Below are 20003 nucleotides of genomic sequence, written 5' to 3' on the forward strand. Positions count from 1 at the left end.
AGATTTTTGTCCTGTTATAAAATAAAATCTTATAAAAATTACCCTGTTTATTAATTGTTGTATTTATTATTATTATTATTATTATTATTATTATTGTCTATTTAAGTATTTTTGCAATTAAACATTTTCAACTGTATTCCAAAGATGAATAGTCTGATATGAATTGCTAAGGCCACAATTACATTTTCCTGAAACATCTGACCTGTTGATCAGGCACTGCTGTCAACAAATTAACGGCTTCAATAAAGATTGTATAACGACCTTAGAAACCTCAACATGTATACATATCATTTATATATATATTAAAACGTAATTCAGCAGAGCTGTGTTATTGTATTTCATTTAATTTCGTTGTTTTTCACGGTAAAGATAATCAGAATAGATGAGCCGAGGTGCTGACGTCATCGAGTACGCTGCTGTCCCAATTGCACATAAATGGCGATGCGTTCTCCCGGACTCGCTAGACCATACTTGCGAGTACAGACTAGCGAGTACGGACTTGCGAGAACAAAAGTACGGACTTGCGTACTTGAGTATTGAGACATGGCTAAAGTTCACAGGAGAAGGAGGGGGGTGGGGAGGGGCCGAGCATCTGTCTGCATAACATCCAGGAGAAGTGGAGAGATATTAGCTTTCCAAGGCCGAAGTGGGGGAGCCGAACGTAGATAAAGAAGATTGTTTTGGGTCAGGCCAACTTTGCAATTTACCGTCAGCCTTAAAGTCCCACTGGTTCTCTTTGTGATCCAAAAAGCTGAATTTGATGGCCCATTACAACCATATTGGTCTGTTCAACTGTTCCAAGTTGGTACCCATCTTCCGAATAAGTTCTGGAATCCCATCCAGTTTGCGATTAAGTTCGCATATCGTTTGTGTGTGAGTGTTGGCAGCCCGAAACATTCCCTCAATGACAGGCAGCTTCTCAATTGCCGAAAGTGCTGCCATTGCCTTCCGAACTTTGCGATAAAACAGCAACCCGCAAACTCCAAACAGCAGGAAGCCTGTTATCATACTCCCAATTATGTAGACGTCTTCAACATCCTCGACGGAAAGTATAGAGAGGCACACGACCCTCCACTCCTTCCAGGATTCCATCGTGTATCCCGCTGCAAACATTCCGTCAGGGCAGGCGGGCTCTCCTTTGCCCAGTTTTCTCATCGAGAAAATTTGATTAATTGCGTTGAGAGACCAGCTGATCAAATCCATAATTTCAGGTTTTGGAGAGAAATGCAGAGAGAGGCTCTGATAGATTCACACAGAGACAACACAAGACAAAGAGCAGCAAGCAGGGCAGATAAGGGCAAGGTAGGGAGCCAGAGAAAAAGCGTCCGCCTTCGTTGAGAGCAGGAAGAGAAGATAAATCAAAGGTTATGAAGAAGCATGAATAAAATGCTTTCAAAGGAAACCAAGGCTCAGTGAGGCACAGTTCCAACTGTCTATGTAGAAATCTGAGCACTAATACTGACACCAAACAGGTGTTAATTATGCACCGAGCAGGTTTCATGACACTCTGTGAGCTTGAAACCTGTTAAAATCCCATTAGAGAACTTCAAAGATGCATCAGTGTCAGCAAGGAGATAAACACTGCTGCTTTTGAGTTGGGTTTAGCGTTGAGAGCATGTTCTGAACTGAGTACCGCACCAAATCTGCAACATTTTATAAATAAGCAGGATTCATAGGGATCGATTTTGCTAGAAAAGTGACGTTTGGACATGTCGAGTTACAGCAGTGATTATAAAACGACAGTCTGGGACACAACAAAACATAATAATGACCCAGCAAAATGCTGTGGTGTGAATGTGATTAGGCACATGGAAGATGATGATCTAACATGGATGAGCGGTAGGTGTTAAGACTGCAGCGTTTTCATGTTTACGTTTGTTGTCGTAATGACCCAAAACTGCAGGATGTCCAACTTAAGGAAAAAAAAAAATTGAAATCTTTTCCCTTTGTGTGAACATTTTGTCAAAAACAAGCAACATATACAATGAAGAGTAGGAGTTAAACAAAATTTTTGATACAGCAATATATCATGTCACTTTCACTTTAGATGCATCATTTAACATACAGGCACCAAATATTCATAAAGCTACAAATCAAGGCCAATCAACACTGAAAGATAGATGGTGACAAGCTCTCTTTCAAAAAAAAACATGTGAAACTCAAACAAAGTCTTTTCAACATAATTTTCTGTTGGAGTTTATTTGTTTAGTTATTCTGAATTTTGATGTTCATTTACAAAAAAAAAAATCCAAAAAGAAACCAGGGGAGATGTAGAACAAAGTCAATCAGAGGAAAGTGTAGAGGAAAAATCCCTGCATCCAGAAAGGCAATATGTAAAAGGATTATATCTCAAACACAGATCTTTCTACTAAGAATAAGGCTGGGAGTTTGATAAGCTTTTCATTATTTTATTTAAAATTGAAGTTGTTGAACCTAAAGAAGACGATTAACTGTGCAAAATACTTAAAGCCTGTACTTTCTCTCCTGGTTTTTGGTCTTGTTTCTGGAATTGACAGAATCAGTATTAAACTTCTTTAGGTGTGCCTGCATGTGTGTCTTATTGTGTGTGTTCGGACCTGTAGAGCAGAGTTCATGAAGCAGGTGTTGCCCAGGTTGGTGAGGCCACAGACTCCCGGCTGTCCTCGGTACGAGTCCTGCTCCTCCACAGAGTTCCTCCTGGAAACAAGAACTTAGGTCAACAGCAGGTTCAAATCCACCTGCAGGGCTGGATTTACAACAAGAAAAATCCTTTGGTTGTTATGATGAAGAAAAAAAAGAGGCAACCAAAAAAACAAAAAAGACATGGAAATGTTGTGCATTTCCTGAGTCACCGGTCACTCTCGCCTGTTGCTTTTATTTTGATTGGTCTTTAACCCTCTGAACCCACAAATTGGCTGTTGGATTTGAAAAGCAGGTCATTTTCTTTAAAACACTAAATTTACACCAATAACCTTCATTTTATACTCTAACATTCTGTGTTGTCTTTTTGCTTGTTTACCCCTTGTTGAATACTGCTGCTGTAGCAACAGAATTTCCCTCTGGGATTAATAAAGTCAGTCTAAGTCTATGTCTAATGGGAGCCAGGTAGTGTAAAACCTTTTCGAAAGTCTATAAACTACCCATCTGTGGCATGCTGTTCAATTGGAAAACACCAAATTGAGCGATATTTCATCAAAAGCCTTTTATTTTCATTTTTCATTTTCATTTTCATTTCATTTTCATTTTTTTTTATGTGTCATTTAAAAATCTGGGGAAAAAAATGTGTTTGGTCGAACCCCATTCTTTGAAAAATAAAACATTCTGTCCTTGTTGGCCTGAATGGCAAATATTATGTTGTTGATGGCAAAGTTAAGAGAGGAGAGAATTGCTACTGGACCAGTACATGGAGCGGACAGAAAAAAAAGGCACTTATTGTCCTCAACAAGTTAAACCAGTATTGAGACCCACTACATAGCAGCTCAGATATATCTACCCTGGAATAGATACTTTCTTATTCCCTAAAAACAGTCCTTAAAGAGGTTCCACAGGGACAGTTCTTAGTTTGCCCTAAAAACGCCTGCAAACTCCTGCAGTGGAAAACTGTCTTTCGATACCAAGAACAGTTAAAACTAAGTTCTAAGTCTTTAAAATACACAAATACTATAGGAATGCCAAGACTGTAATTATAACTGCATGTAAGCAGATGTCAATGTAGGAAAAGTACAAAAGTAAAGCAGACAACCTAAGAGGGAGAACGAGGAGACTTCCTCAAGCAGGGAGTCATGATGGGGAGGTAAACAATGACGAATGAGAAGAAAGGAAGTCGTGAAAAAAAAGGCATGAACACAAACAAACAGCAACGGAAAGAATTAAAGAGCAATAAAAGAGACGTGTTGGGCATTCTTACATGATCTGAGGTCTGGAGCTCGGCCAGGTGCCATCAGCATTCCTCGTCTCCATAATCACCGTCTGACACACACACACACACACACACACACACACACACAAACAGGCATGTTGCAGCATATCTCTGAGGTGTACAGCTTGGTATTTTAAAGGCGAGCTGGTGCTATGAGGGTTGGAGGTGATTACAGAGCTATAGACACGCACGCACGCACGCACACACTGAAGCAAATCTACCTGATTTCTTACGGTCTTATTCTACACATCCAGCAGCATTATGATCATGGTGTTAAATAATGTGGCTGGGAGCTGGATGACAGTTTGTCCTCACCATCCCTGAGCTCAAACAGGCGTCCAGCACGCTCATGTGGACGTTCCTGAGACGCTCACAGCTGCTGTCCGAACTCTTCATCCACAGACGGCACTCTGAGCCTGGAGGCACGGAGAAGGCCTGACACATCGCCCTCTGGATTGAATCTGCACAGATGCAGAAAAGCGTTTAACATGGTGGCAGGTGAGTGGCGGGTCAATCTGGTGAGCCAAATCTGGTCCCCACAATCTGACACCCAAAACCTGCCAGCAAAGACATGTTTTCTTTAAAATAAAAACAAATAAAATAAAAAAAAATCACCAAATTGACACAGTTTGTCAGCAAGAAGTCCTTAAACCAGAATAAAATTTGTCACATTCTCAACTTTCTGACGGTCCTTGAACTACTCATCTTTGGCATGCCATTTAGTCGGAAAACTTCCCTAAATCTAGTGATGTTTCCTCAAAATCCCTATATTTTCTATGCGTCATCTTAAAATCTGGCAAAAATATATTGTTTGGTCAAACTAGACTCTGTAAAGAAAGAAGAAAGAAAAGAAATTCTTTGCTCCTTGTCACAACCATAAAGCCAAAAGCGACTCAGCCGCAACCAACAGTCGCATAAAATAAGAAAATCATCTTTTCAGCTGAACTGCAGGCTGTGTTTACAAATGTAAGTAATAAAATGTCTATAGTATGTAGAGCCAATTTTTTTTCCAGTATTGGTTGTTTTTTTACAAAATAGAAATGATAGTTTATCTGTAAGTGTTTACAGGCAAACTATCATCATGATTTTGTAAAAAAAAAGAAAAAACAGTCTTAAAACAAATTCAGTGTTTGTTTCTACTATGTTGCTATGTATCTTTGCTATGCAACTTATTTAGAAAAGGGGTTGCCATCTCCAATGAAGCGCATTAATTATTTTTTTTTAAACTGAAAAACTACCTCTAGCAAGAAATAAATGGATTTTATTCTAAGTTGTTTTTTTTTTTTTTAGTTTAACTTTTTCTAATGTGATACTAAATGCAGGTACAAAATTTTTTATGGAAGCACAGCTTATGACAATTGGCAGCGAGTTGTAGCTCTGGCAGCAAACTAGCTGCTGCACAGGCATTATGCAAATGTGCAACATGGTGACGTAGATGGGTAACAGAAGAAAACGCTGGACTTCAAACGATGCGTGGAATTTTTACGTTTACAGACCTTTTACATGCAAAAAAAAAGATATGAAGGAAAGGGGTGGACATCATCATCAGGTTGCACAGCCCTTGATTTAAAAAGGCTCTAGGAGTCTACACGTTGTCCCTGAAAAACATTGGCCCCACCCGAAAGAAATATGCTAAAAATGGTTTGTCCCCTAATTAAATCAGATTGCTGGTTTAACGTATTATTAAGAGTGTAGCTCTTGGCTCTCCAAACCTTTACAAGTAACTGAGATGGGGAGACCACCTTCTGCAACTGTGACTAAACTTGGGTGTAGCTTTCATTGTGTCTTATTTTTGTTGTGCTGAACTTGGCTGAGTAGCAGCTGAAAATTTTTAGAACAGGTTCAGTAGCATCAGTGTCGCTGACTCATTGTTAGAAGGCTGCTATTTACTGTCTCATTTCTGACTTAAGGCGCTGTCTGACAGCATTGTTTGTGTTTCTGTTAGGTCATTTGTCTGAAGTTTAACATAGCCAGGCTTTCTTTGTGTAAGCCAGCTTGACAAAACCGAAAACTCCAGTCAGAGATAATGACTCTAACAATGGTTATCAACTTTCTTTGTTAACTGAAGCTTTCTGATGCTGGTCGAACACAACAGGGAGTCACTCAGAAACCTGGATAAAATCAATGGCATATTTTAGCTTCTGAAAACAAAATATCGAGTCTACCAGCTTCAAAACCCTGATAATACCCAGAGTACTGGTACCCATGTAAACAGTAAAACTGACAGATACATGGAACAAAGTACGGCGTTTTGTTAGAAATAATGGCGTAAACACCCACAGACCACCAGACAAACTCACATATGTTATCGGCTCGGCTGAACTGTGCCGTGATGACGTTCTCCATGTTGCTATGAAGGCAGAGGAAGATCTCAATGGGGTAAACCTCCACCTTCAGAGTGCTGGGCAGGTCCACCACCTGAAACACACACAGGATTTGCATTACTTCAGAGGACATCTCATTAACTTACATTCATTTCCGGGAGGCTTATCGGTGTGTCTTGTCTTCTTATCCTGTACATTGTGTTTACTCTTGTTCTTTTTTATCTTTCGCTCAGTTTTACGTGCTCTATTTAACCGTGGGACACCTGAAGGCCTGTTATCTTTTTAAATCTTTACTTCAGTTTCAACCCCCCAATGAGAGGCATTTTGACACAATGTGACTATGTATTTGTGAGGTATTTAATTATGTAGTTATTTTCTACAATGGTTTATCAAGCAACTTTCTAAGAATTTATTTTATCACAGACGATATTAACACAACAGTTATGACTGAGAGTTGACAGCCACGCTAGCAGCTCTGTGGGTTGTATTTTGAGCTAAATGCTAACATGACGGAATTCAACAGGAAATTGAGTGGGTTTTTTTAAGCAAAAGTCTTTTTTGCAAATGTTTCAGCTCCTAAGTTATTAATTTTTGCTGTTTATGTTCAGAATTTGTATTTTTGAAAGCTGGTCGAACAAGAAATTACAATATGTTAATTTGGGCTTCAGGGACTGACATATTAGATACTCATCAATCAGTTGATGATGATGAACTAGCACTAAAGTTGCAATAAGTCAGTTATTTGACAAGGTGATTGACATGAAGTTAATCTGAAAATATTTTAACAAAATAATAATTGTCATTTCTTAAACAAAAAAGTCAAATATTTGACTGACATTAATTTGCTGGAGACTTATCCAAACCGTACTAAATGCTTGGTTAGCCTTTAACCTCATCTTTAATCCATGCCCTCATCGTAAAAGTAAATGATTTTCATTACCACTAAATGAGAAGCAGGTCCCCACAATGTGACTGATTGATGTTTCCGCAACGGAACGAGTTCACACAGACACACAATGAAAATGAAGGCAACAACCACCAAATCCATTTTGAACATGTTCCCCAGAGTGTATGTAGTGTTGTTTATGTAGTCTTGCTACCTTGCGTTCCAGTGGCGGCTGATCCTCCACCATGCCGTACCAGGCCAGCAGCTTGTGCCAGGCTTCTGCCGGTACTAACACAAAGTCCTCGTTCTCCACCAAACGCTCCTTGAGGTGGTATGAGTCCAGGTCTGAAACCAGCAGACAGCGTTTCACTGGTTACCTGTTTGTCATTTTAAACCTGCAGTCTCTTGTCTCTTTACAGATCGCAGCATTAACCGACCTTCGAAGAGTTCAGTGTTGTCGATCTGACCAGGGAAGGACGACGAGTTCTGGTCTCCAGTCTCCACAAACTCCTTCCACTGTTCAAACCAGCGGCGATCCACCACGTACCTGACACACACATACACACACACATACACACACACACACACACTATTACACCACTGTTTCGAGGACACACTCATAATACACCTCTGCTTACTTCAGGAGCTTTTCTGTGTTTTGAGTAATCTACAACACATCACTTGAATAAGAAATCAACCCAACATCAACACAAACAACCTAATCTAATCTATTACTTCTGATGTGAGTTGTAAAACCCCAAAATGACTTATTTTTCATCTGTAAGTTTCTATTTGGGCTGCAACTAACAATTATTTTCACTGTTGATGACTTTCTGATTTACAGTTTGATCAGTTTTTGCCAAAGTCTAATATAAAAAATTTTGTTTTATCCACAATCCAAAGGTATTCAGTTTAGTGTCATAGAGGAGGAAAGAAATTAGAAAATATTCACATTTAAGAAGCTTGAATATAAAATTTTGGACATTTTTTCTTAAAAATTACTTCAATTCATTCATAAATTATCAAAATAATCTAGATTAATTTAACAGTTGACTGCCAATTGATTCATCTTTTTATTCCTGTCCACAGATGACTTCATAAAAAAAAAAAAATTTAAAAACTGAAAGACATGAAAAAAAAATATTTTCCACTGATGCAAGCATCTTAACAAAAAGAAACAAAACACACTGTCCATAATAAATTAATGAATGTTTGGTTTATGAAAACTGCCAAAACACATTGTGATGTCATCAAATGTCTTGTTTTTTTCCCAACTGAAAGTAAAAAAAAATAAAAATACAATGAAAAACTAATCAGTTTACCATGACAACAAAAAACAATGCTGGAATTTGCCATATTCTACATTCTACATTTTTTTCACCATTTTAAAGATGACATAGCAAATATTCTGTCATTTGATTCAGCTGTATTTTCCATAAGGTTTAAAAGCTACCAAAACAAAAATGCTAAAATAAAACCAGCAAACAGAAGAAATATTAAATGTTGTTGTTTTTTTTTCAAATTTTTATGTAAAGTTTTCTCTCTGTTGAAAAGCTAAAATCAGGGTGTAAACTTACTGCAAAACCAACTGCTTCTAAGTTGCTGATTTTCTTTTACTGTTTATTTTTGATTCTATTAGTTTCACACTAGTGGTAATAGCACCTTTGACACCTTATTGCACACAGCAAGACGCAACATTCAGTCTTGTAAAAAAACAGAGAAAAGCAGCAAATTCTCTCAACTGAAAAGCAAAACCAGATAATTCTACTTGGAAATATACAATCAGTCACTGACATATTATCATGTTGCCTCACCCAACAAAATAAATGTCTGTAATCACACAAAATGACATATAGCACAGTAAGGTCTCCAAACATTTGACCACTACAAACTCAACACCTCCACCTGTGCAGTGATCAAACTGTTTTATGTAACACATTTCTTCTTCTCCCACCAGCTGCAGGTGTTTTCATTTGCACTTCAGCTCCTCATCTCCGGACACAAAAACAACACATTCAGTTTGGACCACAGCACAACGGTCAGTGTGTCACCACCACACCATAAAAACAACAGCAACTAAAGACAATGGTCCCCTTAATAAGACATGAGCTCCCCTGGAAATATCAGAATTTCAATTCATCTGTGATTTACTCTGATAAAAGTGCCAGCATGTCTGCTGTTTCTGCCATCACTATCCACCAGTGTGGCGGTGCAATATCAGCAATGTCAGAAAAGAAAACATTATTTATGGGAATATATTTTCTGTCATTGTATCTGTCATTTCAGACCACAAAAAGTGAAAAAGTTAAATATTGGGCACACAAAATTTTAATCAGTAAGAACAGAAAACTTGTACACTATTAAAATATTTTGCACAAAAATAGATCGCCTATACATAGACACTGCACTTTGGTTAATATCACCTATTTTTTTTCACTTACACTATTTATGAAGCTGTTATCATTTTGGGGGGTTATTTGGATTATATACTTACTTTATGTAGCAGAAACCTTAACATTTTATGTCACAAACCATATAATTGATCACATATGTAAGTCTACATCTTATCATTTATTACTGTGTAATTTAGTATTTATTTAACTTATTTGAAGCTTTAATTTTTGGACTGACGCTGGTTAATATAGTCAGATAATATGGCAGCAGGCCAGACACTCAGTGGTAAAATCTTGGCTTTCTTGTGTAGTCAGTGTTACAGGAACTCCGGTAACGTAACACCTAAGGCTTAGCCTGACAGTTAGCCTGACAGTTAGCTTGTCATGGACCAAGTTAGTTTGTCAACATAAGCTTCCAGAGTAACTGAGCTGGACTGTATTTAATTTGCTTAAGTCAGGCTTATTTGCTAAATTTGCTTTATGGAACCAATACAACCTGACAACAGGTTATACAAACTGAAATAAGTCTGGCTTATTCTGTGAAATTAAGTAATGAAACAGGTCCCAGATCTAAATGTCTGAACTGGCTAAACATTTGCATTTACCACACAGCCATCACACCAGTTTTGTTCTCAAATGTAGCTGTTGCATTTCACAGATGCAGGTTTACTTCATATTGTAAGTCTCTCAGTCAGATTCCCGAAGTCAGTCTTGACTCCTTAGAAACCTTCCTCTGCTCAGTCAGTCCCGGCCCTCATTATTCTTTTATTGCTGGTTGACAGATAACCACTTTGCTTCCATTTTGCTTCCTACAATCTTGTGAAATTTTTTTTTTTTTTTTTTTTAATGGCAATTTTTATGGAAATAACCCTCTTTCTAATCTATTCTCTGATTTCCTGTCCATGCAGTTATAGATGAGAACATTTGTTCATTAACAAAACATCAAATCAATGAAAAAGCACTGGCAGTAAAACCAGCCCTGGACACCTGTATAGTATATGCAAACATTCAAGGCTCCTGGCCTGCTTTGTAATGTAACAAAGTGTCTGTGGTGAACTGAAAATAAAACAAAGTGGCATTTGTTAGCAACAGAAAAAGCAGAGGAAATCTGCTGAGTCATGGTACTGCACAATTTGTCTGATAATTTTTCATGCATGGTGACACTGTTGAAACCATCAGGAGAAGCCACACATTAAATAAGCAGAGATATAGGGGTATAGCTTCTAAATATCACCTTTAATAAGTATCACCTGTTGTGAAAACTCAGATTTAGATTTGTTAATCTCTTCAACTGCAGTGGGTATTTGAACTTGCAAAGTTTAGATCAATTAGTGTCATAATTGTTAGACAAGCTAAACATACACATTAAGGACAATGACTGCGCTTCAACTGTATTTTCATAGACATAGAAGCTCCCATCAAAGTTGGGGAATAACTAAACAATAAGAAGAAAATTTTGCATTTTATTTGCAAAGCGCTAGTAAAATATTAACTGTATCCATGTTGCTTGGATGATTTAATAAATTGGATTTATTTTGTAGTTGCATCAAAATAACAAGCCCTCTGTTTGATTTATTGTTATCACGTTGGAGTTTCCAGACTAACTCTACAGTGTTGCACTTTGATTTGTAAACATTAATTCACTTTTTGTGCTGTGCTGCATTATACACTGACAGTCTGTTGGAATAAAATTAACTTCAATGAAATGGGTCTTTGTGCTTTTAAAAAGGAAAATTAATTGTTGACATATTTCGACTACATTGTAAAAAGTCAATGGAATAATGGATAAAAAAATAATCAGTCAGTCTTAGTTCCAAATAACAACAATCTGTCTCCTTGATCACTAATAAATCAATGTCAATGTAAATCAAAGTCCAAACAGCAGCCCAAAACACTTAACTTACAACCATGTAAGACAATAATGCATAATCTCACATTTGAGATTTTTCAGCTCATCCTTTAATTGTTGCAGCTACAAAAAGCTGAAATGGTTCTATGATCTGTTTTTCTGCTTACCAACTGAAACACTGGTTGCAGTGACGAGTAACAGCATTTCACATATAAAACAAGTGATAATTTGGACCAATATTGACCTGTCACAGATATATCAGTATCTGGTAAATGTCGTTCAATATGAAAACTTATGCTTATAGACATAATAGAAAAAGAGGCTGCCCCAAAAAAAACTTACTTAGCAATAATGTCATTACAATGTTTGTTCAACAGAGACGTGCCGGTGTTTACAGCTAGCACAGCACTGTTTGCAGCACACAAAGTGTCACAGCTGAGCAATGTTAGCAAAATGGTGATGTTCAACACTGTAAAGTTAATAAACACTGACTCAAACATTTTCCCTTTTCAATATAACTAACATAAATACAAGAATATCGAATATATTGGAATTTTTTACTACCTAAAATTGTCATCAGTTCACTCAGGCTCTGAAATATAACATATAAAGGGCTACACTGGGGAAAATTCTCTGATGGATTAAATACGTATTTGACGATAATACATGTGTACTTTGTCGCTCTAAATGCAGGATTTCTAGTCCATTGCAGTATTTTTTCACTTTAACTCGAGTAAAAGTTCAGGTTGCTTCATCCACTACTGGAAAAAAATGAAACTGAAAGTATGGGCCACATTTCGCTGTAAATGTCTCCAATGTCCAACAATGATCAACCAGCTACGTACAAAACACAGCTGGAATCTTTCGAGACGACCCTGAACGTCTCATCATAGCTAGTTGACAGGTTAGCTTTAGCGTTAGCAGCGACGGCTAACGGTCCGTTCTACCTGGCTAGCAGGAGCTAACACGGCAGCCGTGGCTAACATGTAGCACCAAGCCATTTAACTGCCCCAACAAACTCAGACCTACACCGAATCAGCTCGACTCCGCCGTCAATGTCGTTAACCATATGATGCTAACTGTTAGCCCTGTCACCGTGTGTGTGTATGTGTATGTGTGTGTGTGAAGCAGAGAGGCGGGCGGGCGGACTCTCACCAACTGTCCCCAGCGCGGAGCTCACACTCACGCAGAAGAGATTCGATTTCCCGCCGCTGGGTCTCCAGGCCCGGGGGCTCCGCAGCGGAGCAGCGGCTGTTGGCCGTCATGATCCTAATTAATCACTCATAAATGTCGGAACTGTTAGAAATAATAAACGGAGACAGGAAGACAGAAGTGAGCCGCCGCATTGATCAACCGATAAACGGGGAAGCTACACAGAGAGCTGTGTTTGCGGAAGAAGGAAATATTCAGACCCGGACGGTGTCGACTTCCTGAGCAGAAGCTCGGCACAGCGCTGCCACATGGGAGCTGTTCAATAGTTTATTCGGATATTTTAGCTTTTATTGGAGAACATCGACATTTTTCAGTGTTTATCATATTTATTTATAGCATTTATTGTCTTAGAAATTTTAAAGTTTTTTTCTTTTCTTTTCTTTTATTAAAAAATATAAATGTTTTTGTTACCTTTTTATATATATACAGTTAAAAATATTTCGTTTTTTTGTTTAAAAATGTTTTTAGATTTTAGAAAATGCTTTTTGTTATTTTTTACAGATCTCTTAATGTTTTATAGTGCTAAAGTGTATTGAAACATTAAAAAATATATATGTGAAAGTGTTGATTTGTCTAGTTTTAACTGATGAATGAAAAAAAATAACTAAACGTCCCACGTATTATTTTTCTTTTTAAACCATTTAATAAAAAAATCTCAGTTTCTTTTAGTTTTTGAAGTATAAGTATTTTGTTTTTAGCTTTTATTGACATTTTAAATGTTACCAAAATGTTTAAGTGTCATGCCTGAGAATTAGATAACAATAATAAATAATGATAATACTAATCATGTAAATGTATTATCATTATTACTATTATTATTTTTTGTATGTTCATCCGTTCAAGTCATAACAAACAAAAAGGTATAAATATGCAAAACAGGCATTACTAAGCCCTTAATAATATGCCCAAGGCTTACGTTATATCTTGTGTCGTCATGTGGAGTTATTGTATTATAAAAGTTGTATTTTGTCATTTGAAGTCGATTTATTCGCATGAAATAACTATTTGCTACTAAATGCATGTTTAACGCTGGTTGTTTATCTGGTATTTGATTCGTCTTTTATTGTGCAGCTCTAAGATATCGCGAGGTTTTCTCGGCCAATTAACGTCTTCGCCAATAAACGCCCAGCCAATGAGGTGTCAGCTTACTGTGGTGCGGTTGTCAGGGAGAGAAAGCGCTGTTCGCGGGCTGACAGGCAGCGGGAATCATGGATGTGGAGATGGCAGCGAAACCAGCAGAAAGCGGACAGAAAGCGAACACAGACGCCGGCGAGCCCTCGTCGAAGACCTCTGGGAGCGCCTACGAGCTGCCCTGGGTGGAGAAATACCGACCGCTCAAGCTGAACGAGATCGTGGGGAACGAGGAAACAGTGAGCCGGCTGGAGGTGTTCGCCAGGGAGGGAAACGTGCCCAACATCATCATAGCAGGTCCGTATGGACACACAAAGGGAGAAAGTAGAAAGTTAGAGTTTTATATCTTCTCTAGACAGCTGCAAGTAAAGTTGACCTCTATCCTACATGAAAGGGAGAAAGGGAAAACAGGCAATAAACGTGTTACACTCTGAATAGCTAACTCACAACAACATTAGTAGCTGTTATCTGGATCTGCATTTGTTTCACATAGAAACATTTATCATTTGTCGACACAAAATGTCTCCTCTTCATCACACTGGTGCCTGCTGCATGTTCGGGTGTCTTTAACAATAATCAATTTAGTTCCTCCACAAGTAAGTCTTAGAGGGCCTACATTTTATTTATAAAGGTCTGCAGTAACACAGTAACGGGTATGTATTCAGATAAATAATCATCATTATACCACTGCATCACCTGTGATTCTATAGTGCTGAAAGTATTTTTCAGTGCATTGGTGGTGATTTGTCCTCAAACTCCATTAAATAAGCATAACAGACAATTTACAGTTTATTAAATAGTCAGAAAACAATGGAAAATGTGTCTAAAAAGGTAACGGACTCATTGTCTTTACTGTAAATGAACTGATCGTGGTTGCTGCCGTGCATAGATGCATAGTCACCTCCAAAAGGCCCATAAGTGAGAACAGACCAGAAACGAATCATGTCTGTTGTGTTGCAGGTCCTCCCGGCACAGGAAAGACCACCAGCATCTTGTGTTTGGCCCGAGCTCTGCTAGGTGCCTCAATGAAAGACGCCGTGCTGGAGCTCAATGCTTCAAATGACAGGTGAGACCCTGAACGCTTTACTGCTCGTCACGTTCAAACCAAAATGAACGTTGGATGGGACATCAGGCCTGATGGTGATTGTTGTGTCTCCAGGGGAATCGATGTGGTGAGGAACAAGATCAAGATGTTTGCCCAGCAGAAAGTCACACTGGCCAAAGGACGACACAAGATCATCATCCTGGACGAAGCCGACAGGTGAGATAGCGGGAGTGAACTTTTGTTGTGTTTTTTTTTTTTTTTTAACCTTACTTTATTTGTAAAGTTTCTTTAATAGAGGTCGATGTTTTGCAGGTGACAGTTTAAACGTAAACAGTGCAATCTTTTAGCAAAACTAATATTAAAGGAAGTTTACATCTGCAATGTCTCTGTCCTGCCAGCATGACAGACGGAGCTCAGCAGGCATTGAGGAGGATCATGGAGATCTATTCAAAGACAACACGCTTTGCTCTCGCCTGCAACGCCTCTGATAAGATCATTGAGCCAATCCAGTCTCGCTGTGCGGTGCTGCGCTACTCCAAACTCACCGACGGACAGATCCTCACTCGGTTGCAGGAGGTGGTGGAGATGGAGCGCCTGAGTGTGTCCGATGATGGGCTGGAGGCTGTAATCTTCACCGCCCAAGGAGACATGAGACAGGTGAGGAGTTCAGTGTCCAACGCTTGGCTCAAAAGCACATGACAGATTTGCCTTTGACTCCCTGTTTTTGTGTTTGTAGGCGCTGAACAACCTGCAGTCCACCAACTCCGGCTTTGGCTACATCAACAGTGAGAATGTATTTAAAGTCTGCGACGAGCCCCATCCTCTGCTGGTGAAAAGCATGCTGGGACACTGCGTGGATGGGGACATTGACAAGGCCTACAGGGTGGTGGAGCAGCTGTGGGCGCTGGGCTACTCTCCAGAGGACATAATTGGAAATATCTTTAGGGTCTGCAAGACCTACCAGATGGCTGAGTACCTCAAACTGGAGTTCATCAAGGTAAGAGAGAAATTAGTTCATCAAGCAGAAATCACGTTTTCTGGTTCCAGCTTCTCAAATGTGGGCTATTTTTCTCATTTTAATCATTATTATTCTTATTATTATTTCCTTCATTCCTTCATTTATACAGGTAATGTCATTGAGACACGAGGTCTGATTCTCAAGAGAGACCTGTTTGCAAATAGCAAAACAATACAACATGATGATTAGTGATTGTAAACTGAATATTTTGGGGTTTTTGAAGTTGATAAGACAAAACAGGAAATTTCACACGCGTCACCGAGTGTGCATTTCCATCTCCTGTGATCTGATTCCATACTTAAAAGTTCTGTTTTGAGCAGTTTATAATGTCAACTTCTCATCGTCATGCATCAGTTTCAAGGCATTTTTGGTTCTTGTCCTGTGACTGCGACTGCATCTGAGTCACTTATATCTTCACGGCTGCACTGTGAAGTGCAGAATTTTTAGGTTTTTACCCTATCCAGTTGAGCAAATTATTATTTTTTGGTATTTTATTAAACATCCATCTATTATCTATACACCCCTTAATCGTCACTGGGGTCGCAGGGGGCTGGAGCCTATCCCAGCTGACTTTGGGTGAAAGCAGGGGACACCCTGGACAGGTCACCAGTCTATTGCAGGGCTGCACTTAGAGGCAGACAACCAAGCATGCACCTACGTAGGTGTGAATGAATCACCAATTAACCTCAACATGTTTTTGGACTGTGTGGGAGGAAGCTGGAGAACCCGGAGAGAAACCACCCTGCACAGGGAGAACATGCAAACTCCATGCGGCAAGATCCCAGGTGTCCTCACCGGGACGCGAACCGGCAACCTTCTTGCTGCAAGGCAACTGTGCTAACCACTGATCCATCTCACAGCCCTGTCTATTAAACAGATTTCTATAAAATATCACAATTTTTTTGCTGAGATTTGGTTAAGTTTTGTGATCACATGGCACTCATACATGATTAGTTCATAGACTGTTAGAAAGTGTGATGATTCTGTGTGACTACTGGTCTCAATTTCTTTTTGGTTTTGTTGTTTTCTTTTAAAATACCATGGTGGTCTAGCATCTGTTCCCTCTGTGTCCAGTCTTTATAGGTTAACGCTGTCACACAGAAATGACTGTATTTCCCAAAATGTTGTACTGCTGTAACCCCTGTGTGATAGTCTGAAGGCCTCATGCTGTTGTATGTTTTCCTCCAGGAGATTGGCTACACTCACATGAGGGTGGCCGAAGGCGTTAACTCCCTGCTGCAGATGGCAGGTCTGCTGGGTCGACTCTGCAGCAAGACGGCACCCCCTGCTGCCAGCTGAACCCCACGAACCATCCCATCCACCTGAAACCTGCCTTAGACTGTTCTGTATGTTCACACCTACTAATTTTGATCCAGGTGTGATCTGTGGAAACAAAGTAATTTAAAAAGCATGTATCACCTACAATAAATCACATTTTCACTGATTAGAGTTTTGGTTTTTGGCTGTTTATCATCTTTTAAAAATATGCCAGAATTAAATAGTTTGTACCGGATTCTGTAAAGAAAAACAATTCTGCATGTGTCTGTGTATCTGTGATTCCATTAGTGACTCAGCTGCAATCAACAAATCAGAGAGGAGACAAGTAAGGAAATCAATGTCCATCCATCCATTATCTATACACCGCTTAATCCTCACTTGGGTTGGGGGGGAGGGCTCCAACAATAAAAATACAACACATACACTCACTGGCCACTTTATTAAGTGCACCTTGCTAGTACCGGGTTGGACCCCCCTTTTGCCTTCAGAACTGCCTTAATCCTTTGTGGCATAGATTCAACAAGCTACTGGAAACATTCCTCAGAGATTTTGCTCCATATTGTCATAATAGCAACACGCAGTTGCTGCAGATTTGTCGACTGCACATCCATGATGTGAATCTCCCATTCCACCATATCCCAAAGGTGCTCTATTGGATTGAGATCTGGTGACTGTGGAGGCCATTGGAGTACAGTGAACTCATTGTCATGTTCAAGAAACCAGTCTGAGATGATTCGCGCTTTATGACATGGCGCATTATCCTGCTGGAAGTAGCCATCAGAAGATGGGTACACTGTGGTCATAAAAGGATGGACATGGTCAGCAACAATACTCAGGTAGGCTGTGGCGTTGACACGATGCTCAATTGGTACTAAGGGGCCCAAAGTGTGCCAGCGTTTTTCCAATCTTCTATTGTCCAATTTTGGTGAGCCTGTGCGAATTGTAGCCTCAGTTTCCTGTTCTTAGCTGACAGGAGTGGCACCCGGTGTGGTCTTCTGCTGTTGTAGCCCATCCGCCTCAAGGATTGACGTGTTCTGTGTTCAGAGATGCTATTCTGCATACCTCGGTTGTAAGGAGTGGTTATTTGAGTTACTGTTGCCTTTCTATCAGCTCGAACCAGTCTGGCCATTCTCCTCTGACCTCTGGCATCAACAAGGCATTTGTGCCAACAGAACTGCCGCTCACTGGATATTTTCTCTTTTTCGGACCATTCTCTGTAAACCGTACAGATGGTTGTGCATGAAAATCCCAGTAGATCAGCAGTTTCTGAAATACTCAGACCAGCCCGTCTGCCACAGCACAAATCCTTAGTTTTTGAGATGTTAATCTACAGAGTTTTTATCAAAAACTCGGGCAAGGTTGTTCACTGCCTGCTGGTAACGGGTCAGCGCCGTGCTGTCCAACAGCTGAGCCACCACAGCCATGTCAGCTATTTAAAAAGAGTCATTCCTTCAATGTCACAGGGGATGATGTTGGTGTACACAGAGAATAGAATGGGGGATAAAACACAACCTTGAGAGATGCCGGTACTTAAAATCAACTTGCTGGATTTAAAACCATGTAAAAACACCTGCTGTGGTTCATGTAAAAAACTCTGAATCCATAAAATCAGTGTGGGGTGAACCTGAAGGCGTGAGAGGTGGTGCAGTAGGGTGTCTGTGTGTACAGTATTAAAAGCAGAGGAGAAGTCCATGAATAAAATCTTGGTATGGGGGTGTGCCAAGTCCAGTTGTTTGGCGACAGTGTCTGAAAGTGTGAGACATGCATCCCAAAAGAGTGCTTGAAGTTCAGCGTATTAAGTACAAATTGGTCTTTTTTCAGGCTTTCAGGAAACTAAACCTTTCTGCTTTAACAAGAACGCTTCAAACAAACACCAGGACTTTTTTTTTTTCCTGCTCTGAAATCTGCTGACTTCTCCAGCAGGGGGCAGCATCACACTGACCACACACTGGAGAGAAAGGCTTGAGGTGAAGCCATTGTGAAGGTCTGTCACCTCAGTGAGTACAAAATGACATTTAAAGTGCAATTCATCCAATCAGTGTCACAGATAAGACACACTAAAAAGGTGTTTTGAAGATAATTCCCTGTAATCTTCTGCATAATTAATTTATTTCCTGTATTAAGATGTACATTACTTCCAGTTGAAATAACTTGGGGGAAAAAAGTTCAATTATGTAGGTATGTAGGGGAAAACAGAGCTTCTAACACCACTACCAATGATAGTCATAACAAAATGAACGATGTAAAAGAAAATTAACAAGGAATTATAAAAAGTTAAAAATAAAAGAAGGTCTGGTCAGACCAGAGAAAACTGTACATACTGAAATACCACAAGAAATCCTACTGAACACTGTGTAGTTGCATCCACAGTGTCACCATTTTATGATACTGTATTTGTAAGTGTAGCTACATAGTAACTTATTGGCATATTTTAAAATACAACATGCTGATAATCTGACACATACTCACACGTCCTCAGATGAATCCTTGCCTTCTTCAAAGTCCTCCTCTGGCTTGTTTGAAAGGTGGCTTGTAGCTGAATCTTCCTGACAACTTGCTTTGCCGTGTTTCATTTTGGAGCCGTGCTGCATCTCTTTTATTTATCTAGTATATTTTATTACTGACAACGCAACCTGCAGTTCAGCCAAAAACTCTCCAAATGTTTGTCCCGTGATTGCGTGTCATAGCTGAGTCAGTCATGACTTCTCAGTTGCACTGAGGAGCTCAGACCTGATTTATTTATTTATTTATTTTTACAAGATATGGTGCCAATGGTTTATTTTTGGTACATTTTGAAAGAGACATAGGATAAGGTGAATTCAATAAAATATAACATTTATTTTTGCTGGTTATTTCTGATTGAGCTAAGTAATTAAAGAACTGTTGCAAAGTTAGAAATCTATTTTTTTGTTTGTTTGTTTTTATAGTTTCTAGCTGTTCAAATGGTGTAATTTTGGCATTATATATTT

The 20003-nt window shown here is 39.2% G+C and overlaps 2 protein-coding genes across 2 annotated transcripts in view; one reads left to right on the forward strand and one right to left on the reverse strand.

The window, feature by feature from the left end:
- usp11 (ubiquitin specific peptidase 11) overlaps positions 1 to 12734 on the reverse strand; it is a 29002-nt gene extending 16268 nt beyond the window's left edge. The window contains exons 1-7 of the mRNA XM_008283203.1: positions 12506 to 12734; positions 7546 to 7655; positions 7323 to 7453; positions 6199 to 6316; positions 4214 to 4359; positions 3887 to 3948; positions 2577 to 2676 (exon numbers count right to left, since the gene is read on the reverse strand). Of these exons, the coding sequence (XP_008281425.1) occupies positions 2577 to 2676; positions 3887 to 3948; positions 4214 to 4359; positions 6199 to 6316; positions 7323 to 7453; positions 7546 to 7655; positions 12506 to 12615 (777 nt within the window). The 5' untranslated portion in view covers positions 12616 to 12734. The remainder of the gene's footprint in view (positions 1 to 2576; positions 2677 to 3886; positions 3949 to 4213; positions 4360 to 6198; positions 6317 to 7322; positions 7454 to 7545; positions 7656 to 12505) is intronic.
- Positions 12735 to 13737: 1003 nt separating this feature from the next.
- rfc2 (replication factor C (activator 1) 2) lies at positions 13738 to 17201 on the forward strand. Its single transcript, XM_008283204.1, has 6 exons — positions 13738 to 13990; positions 14654 to 14759; positions 14853 to 14954; positions 15137 to 15395; positions 15475 to 15735; positions 16945 to 17201. The coding sequence occupies exons 1-6, from the start codon at positions 13771 to 13773 to the stop codon at positions 17053 to 17055; spliced, it is 1059 nt and encodes a 352-aa protein (XP_008281426.1). The 5' UTR covers positions 13738 to 13770; the 3' UTR covers positions 17056 to 17201.
- Positions 17202 to 20003: the final 2802 nt, after the last annotated feature.

Source organism: Stegastes partitus, unplaced genomic scaffold (assembly GCF_000690725.1).
Source record: "Stegastes partitus isolate 25-593 unplaced genomic scaffold, Stegastes_partitus-1.0.2 Scaffold302, whole genome shotgun sequence".
Taxonomy (NCBI): domain Eukaryota; kingdom Metazoa; phylum Chordata; class Actinopteri; family Pomacentridae; genus Stegastes; species Stegastes partitus.

Bases quoted from the DNA above. Each gene is read 5' to 3' on its own strand.
- rfc2 (XM_008283204.1), top strand. From the start codon at position 13,771: ATGGATGTGGAGATGGCAGCGAAACCAGCAGAAAGCGGACAGAAAGCG. The intron at 15,396-15,474 runs GTGAGGAGTTCA...TTGTGTTTGTAG, and splicing joins CCCAAGGAGACATGAGACAG to GCGCTGAACAACCTGCAGTC. The intron at 15,736-16,944 runs GTAAGAGAGAAA...GTTTTCCTCCAG, and splicing joins TCAAACTGGAGTTCATCAAG to GAGATTGGCTACACTCACAT.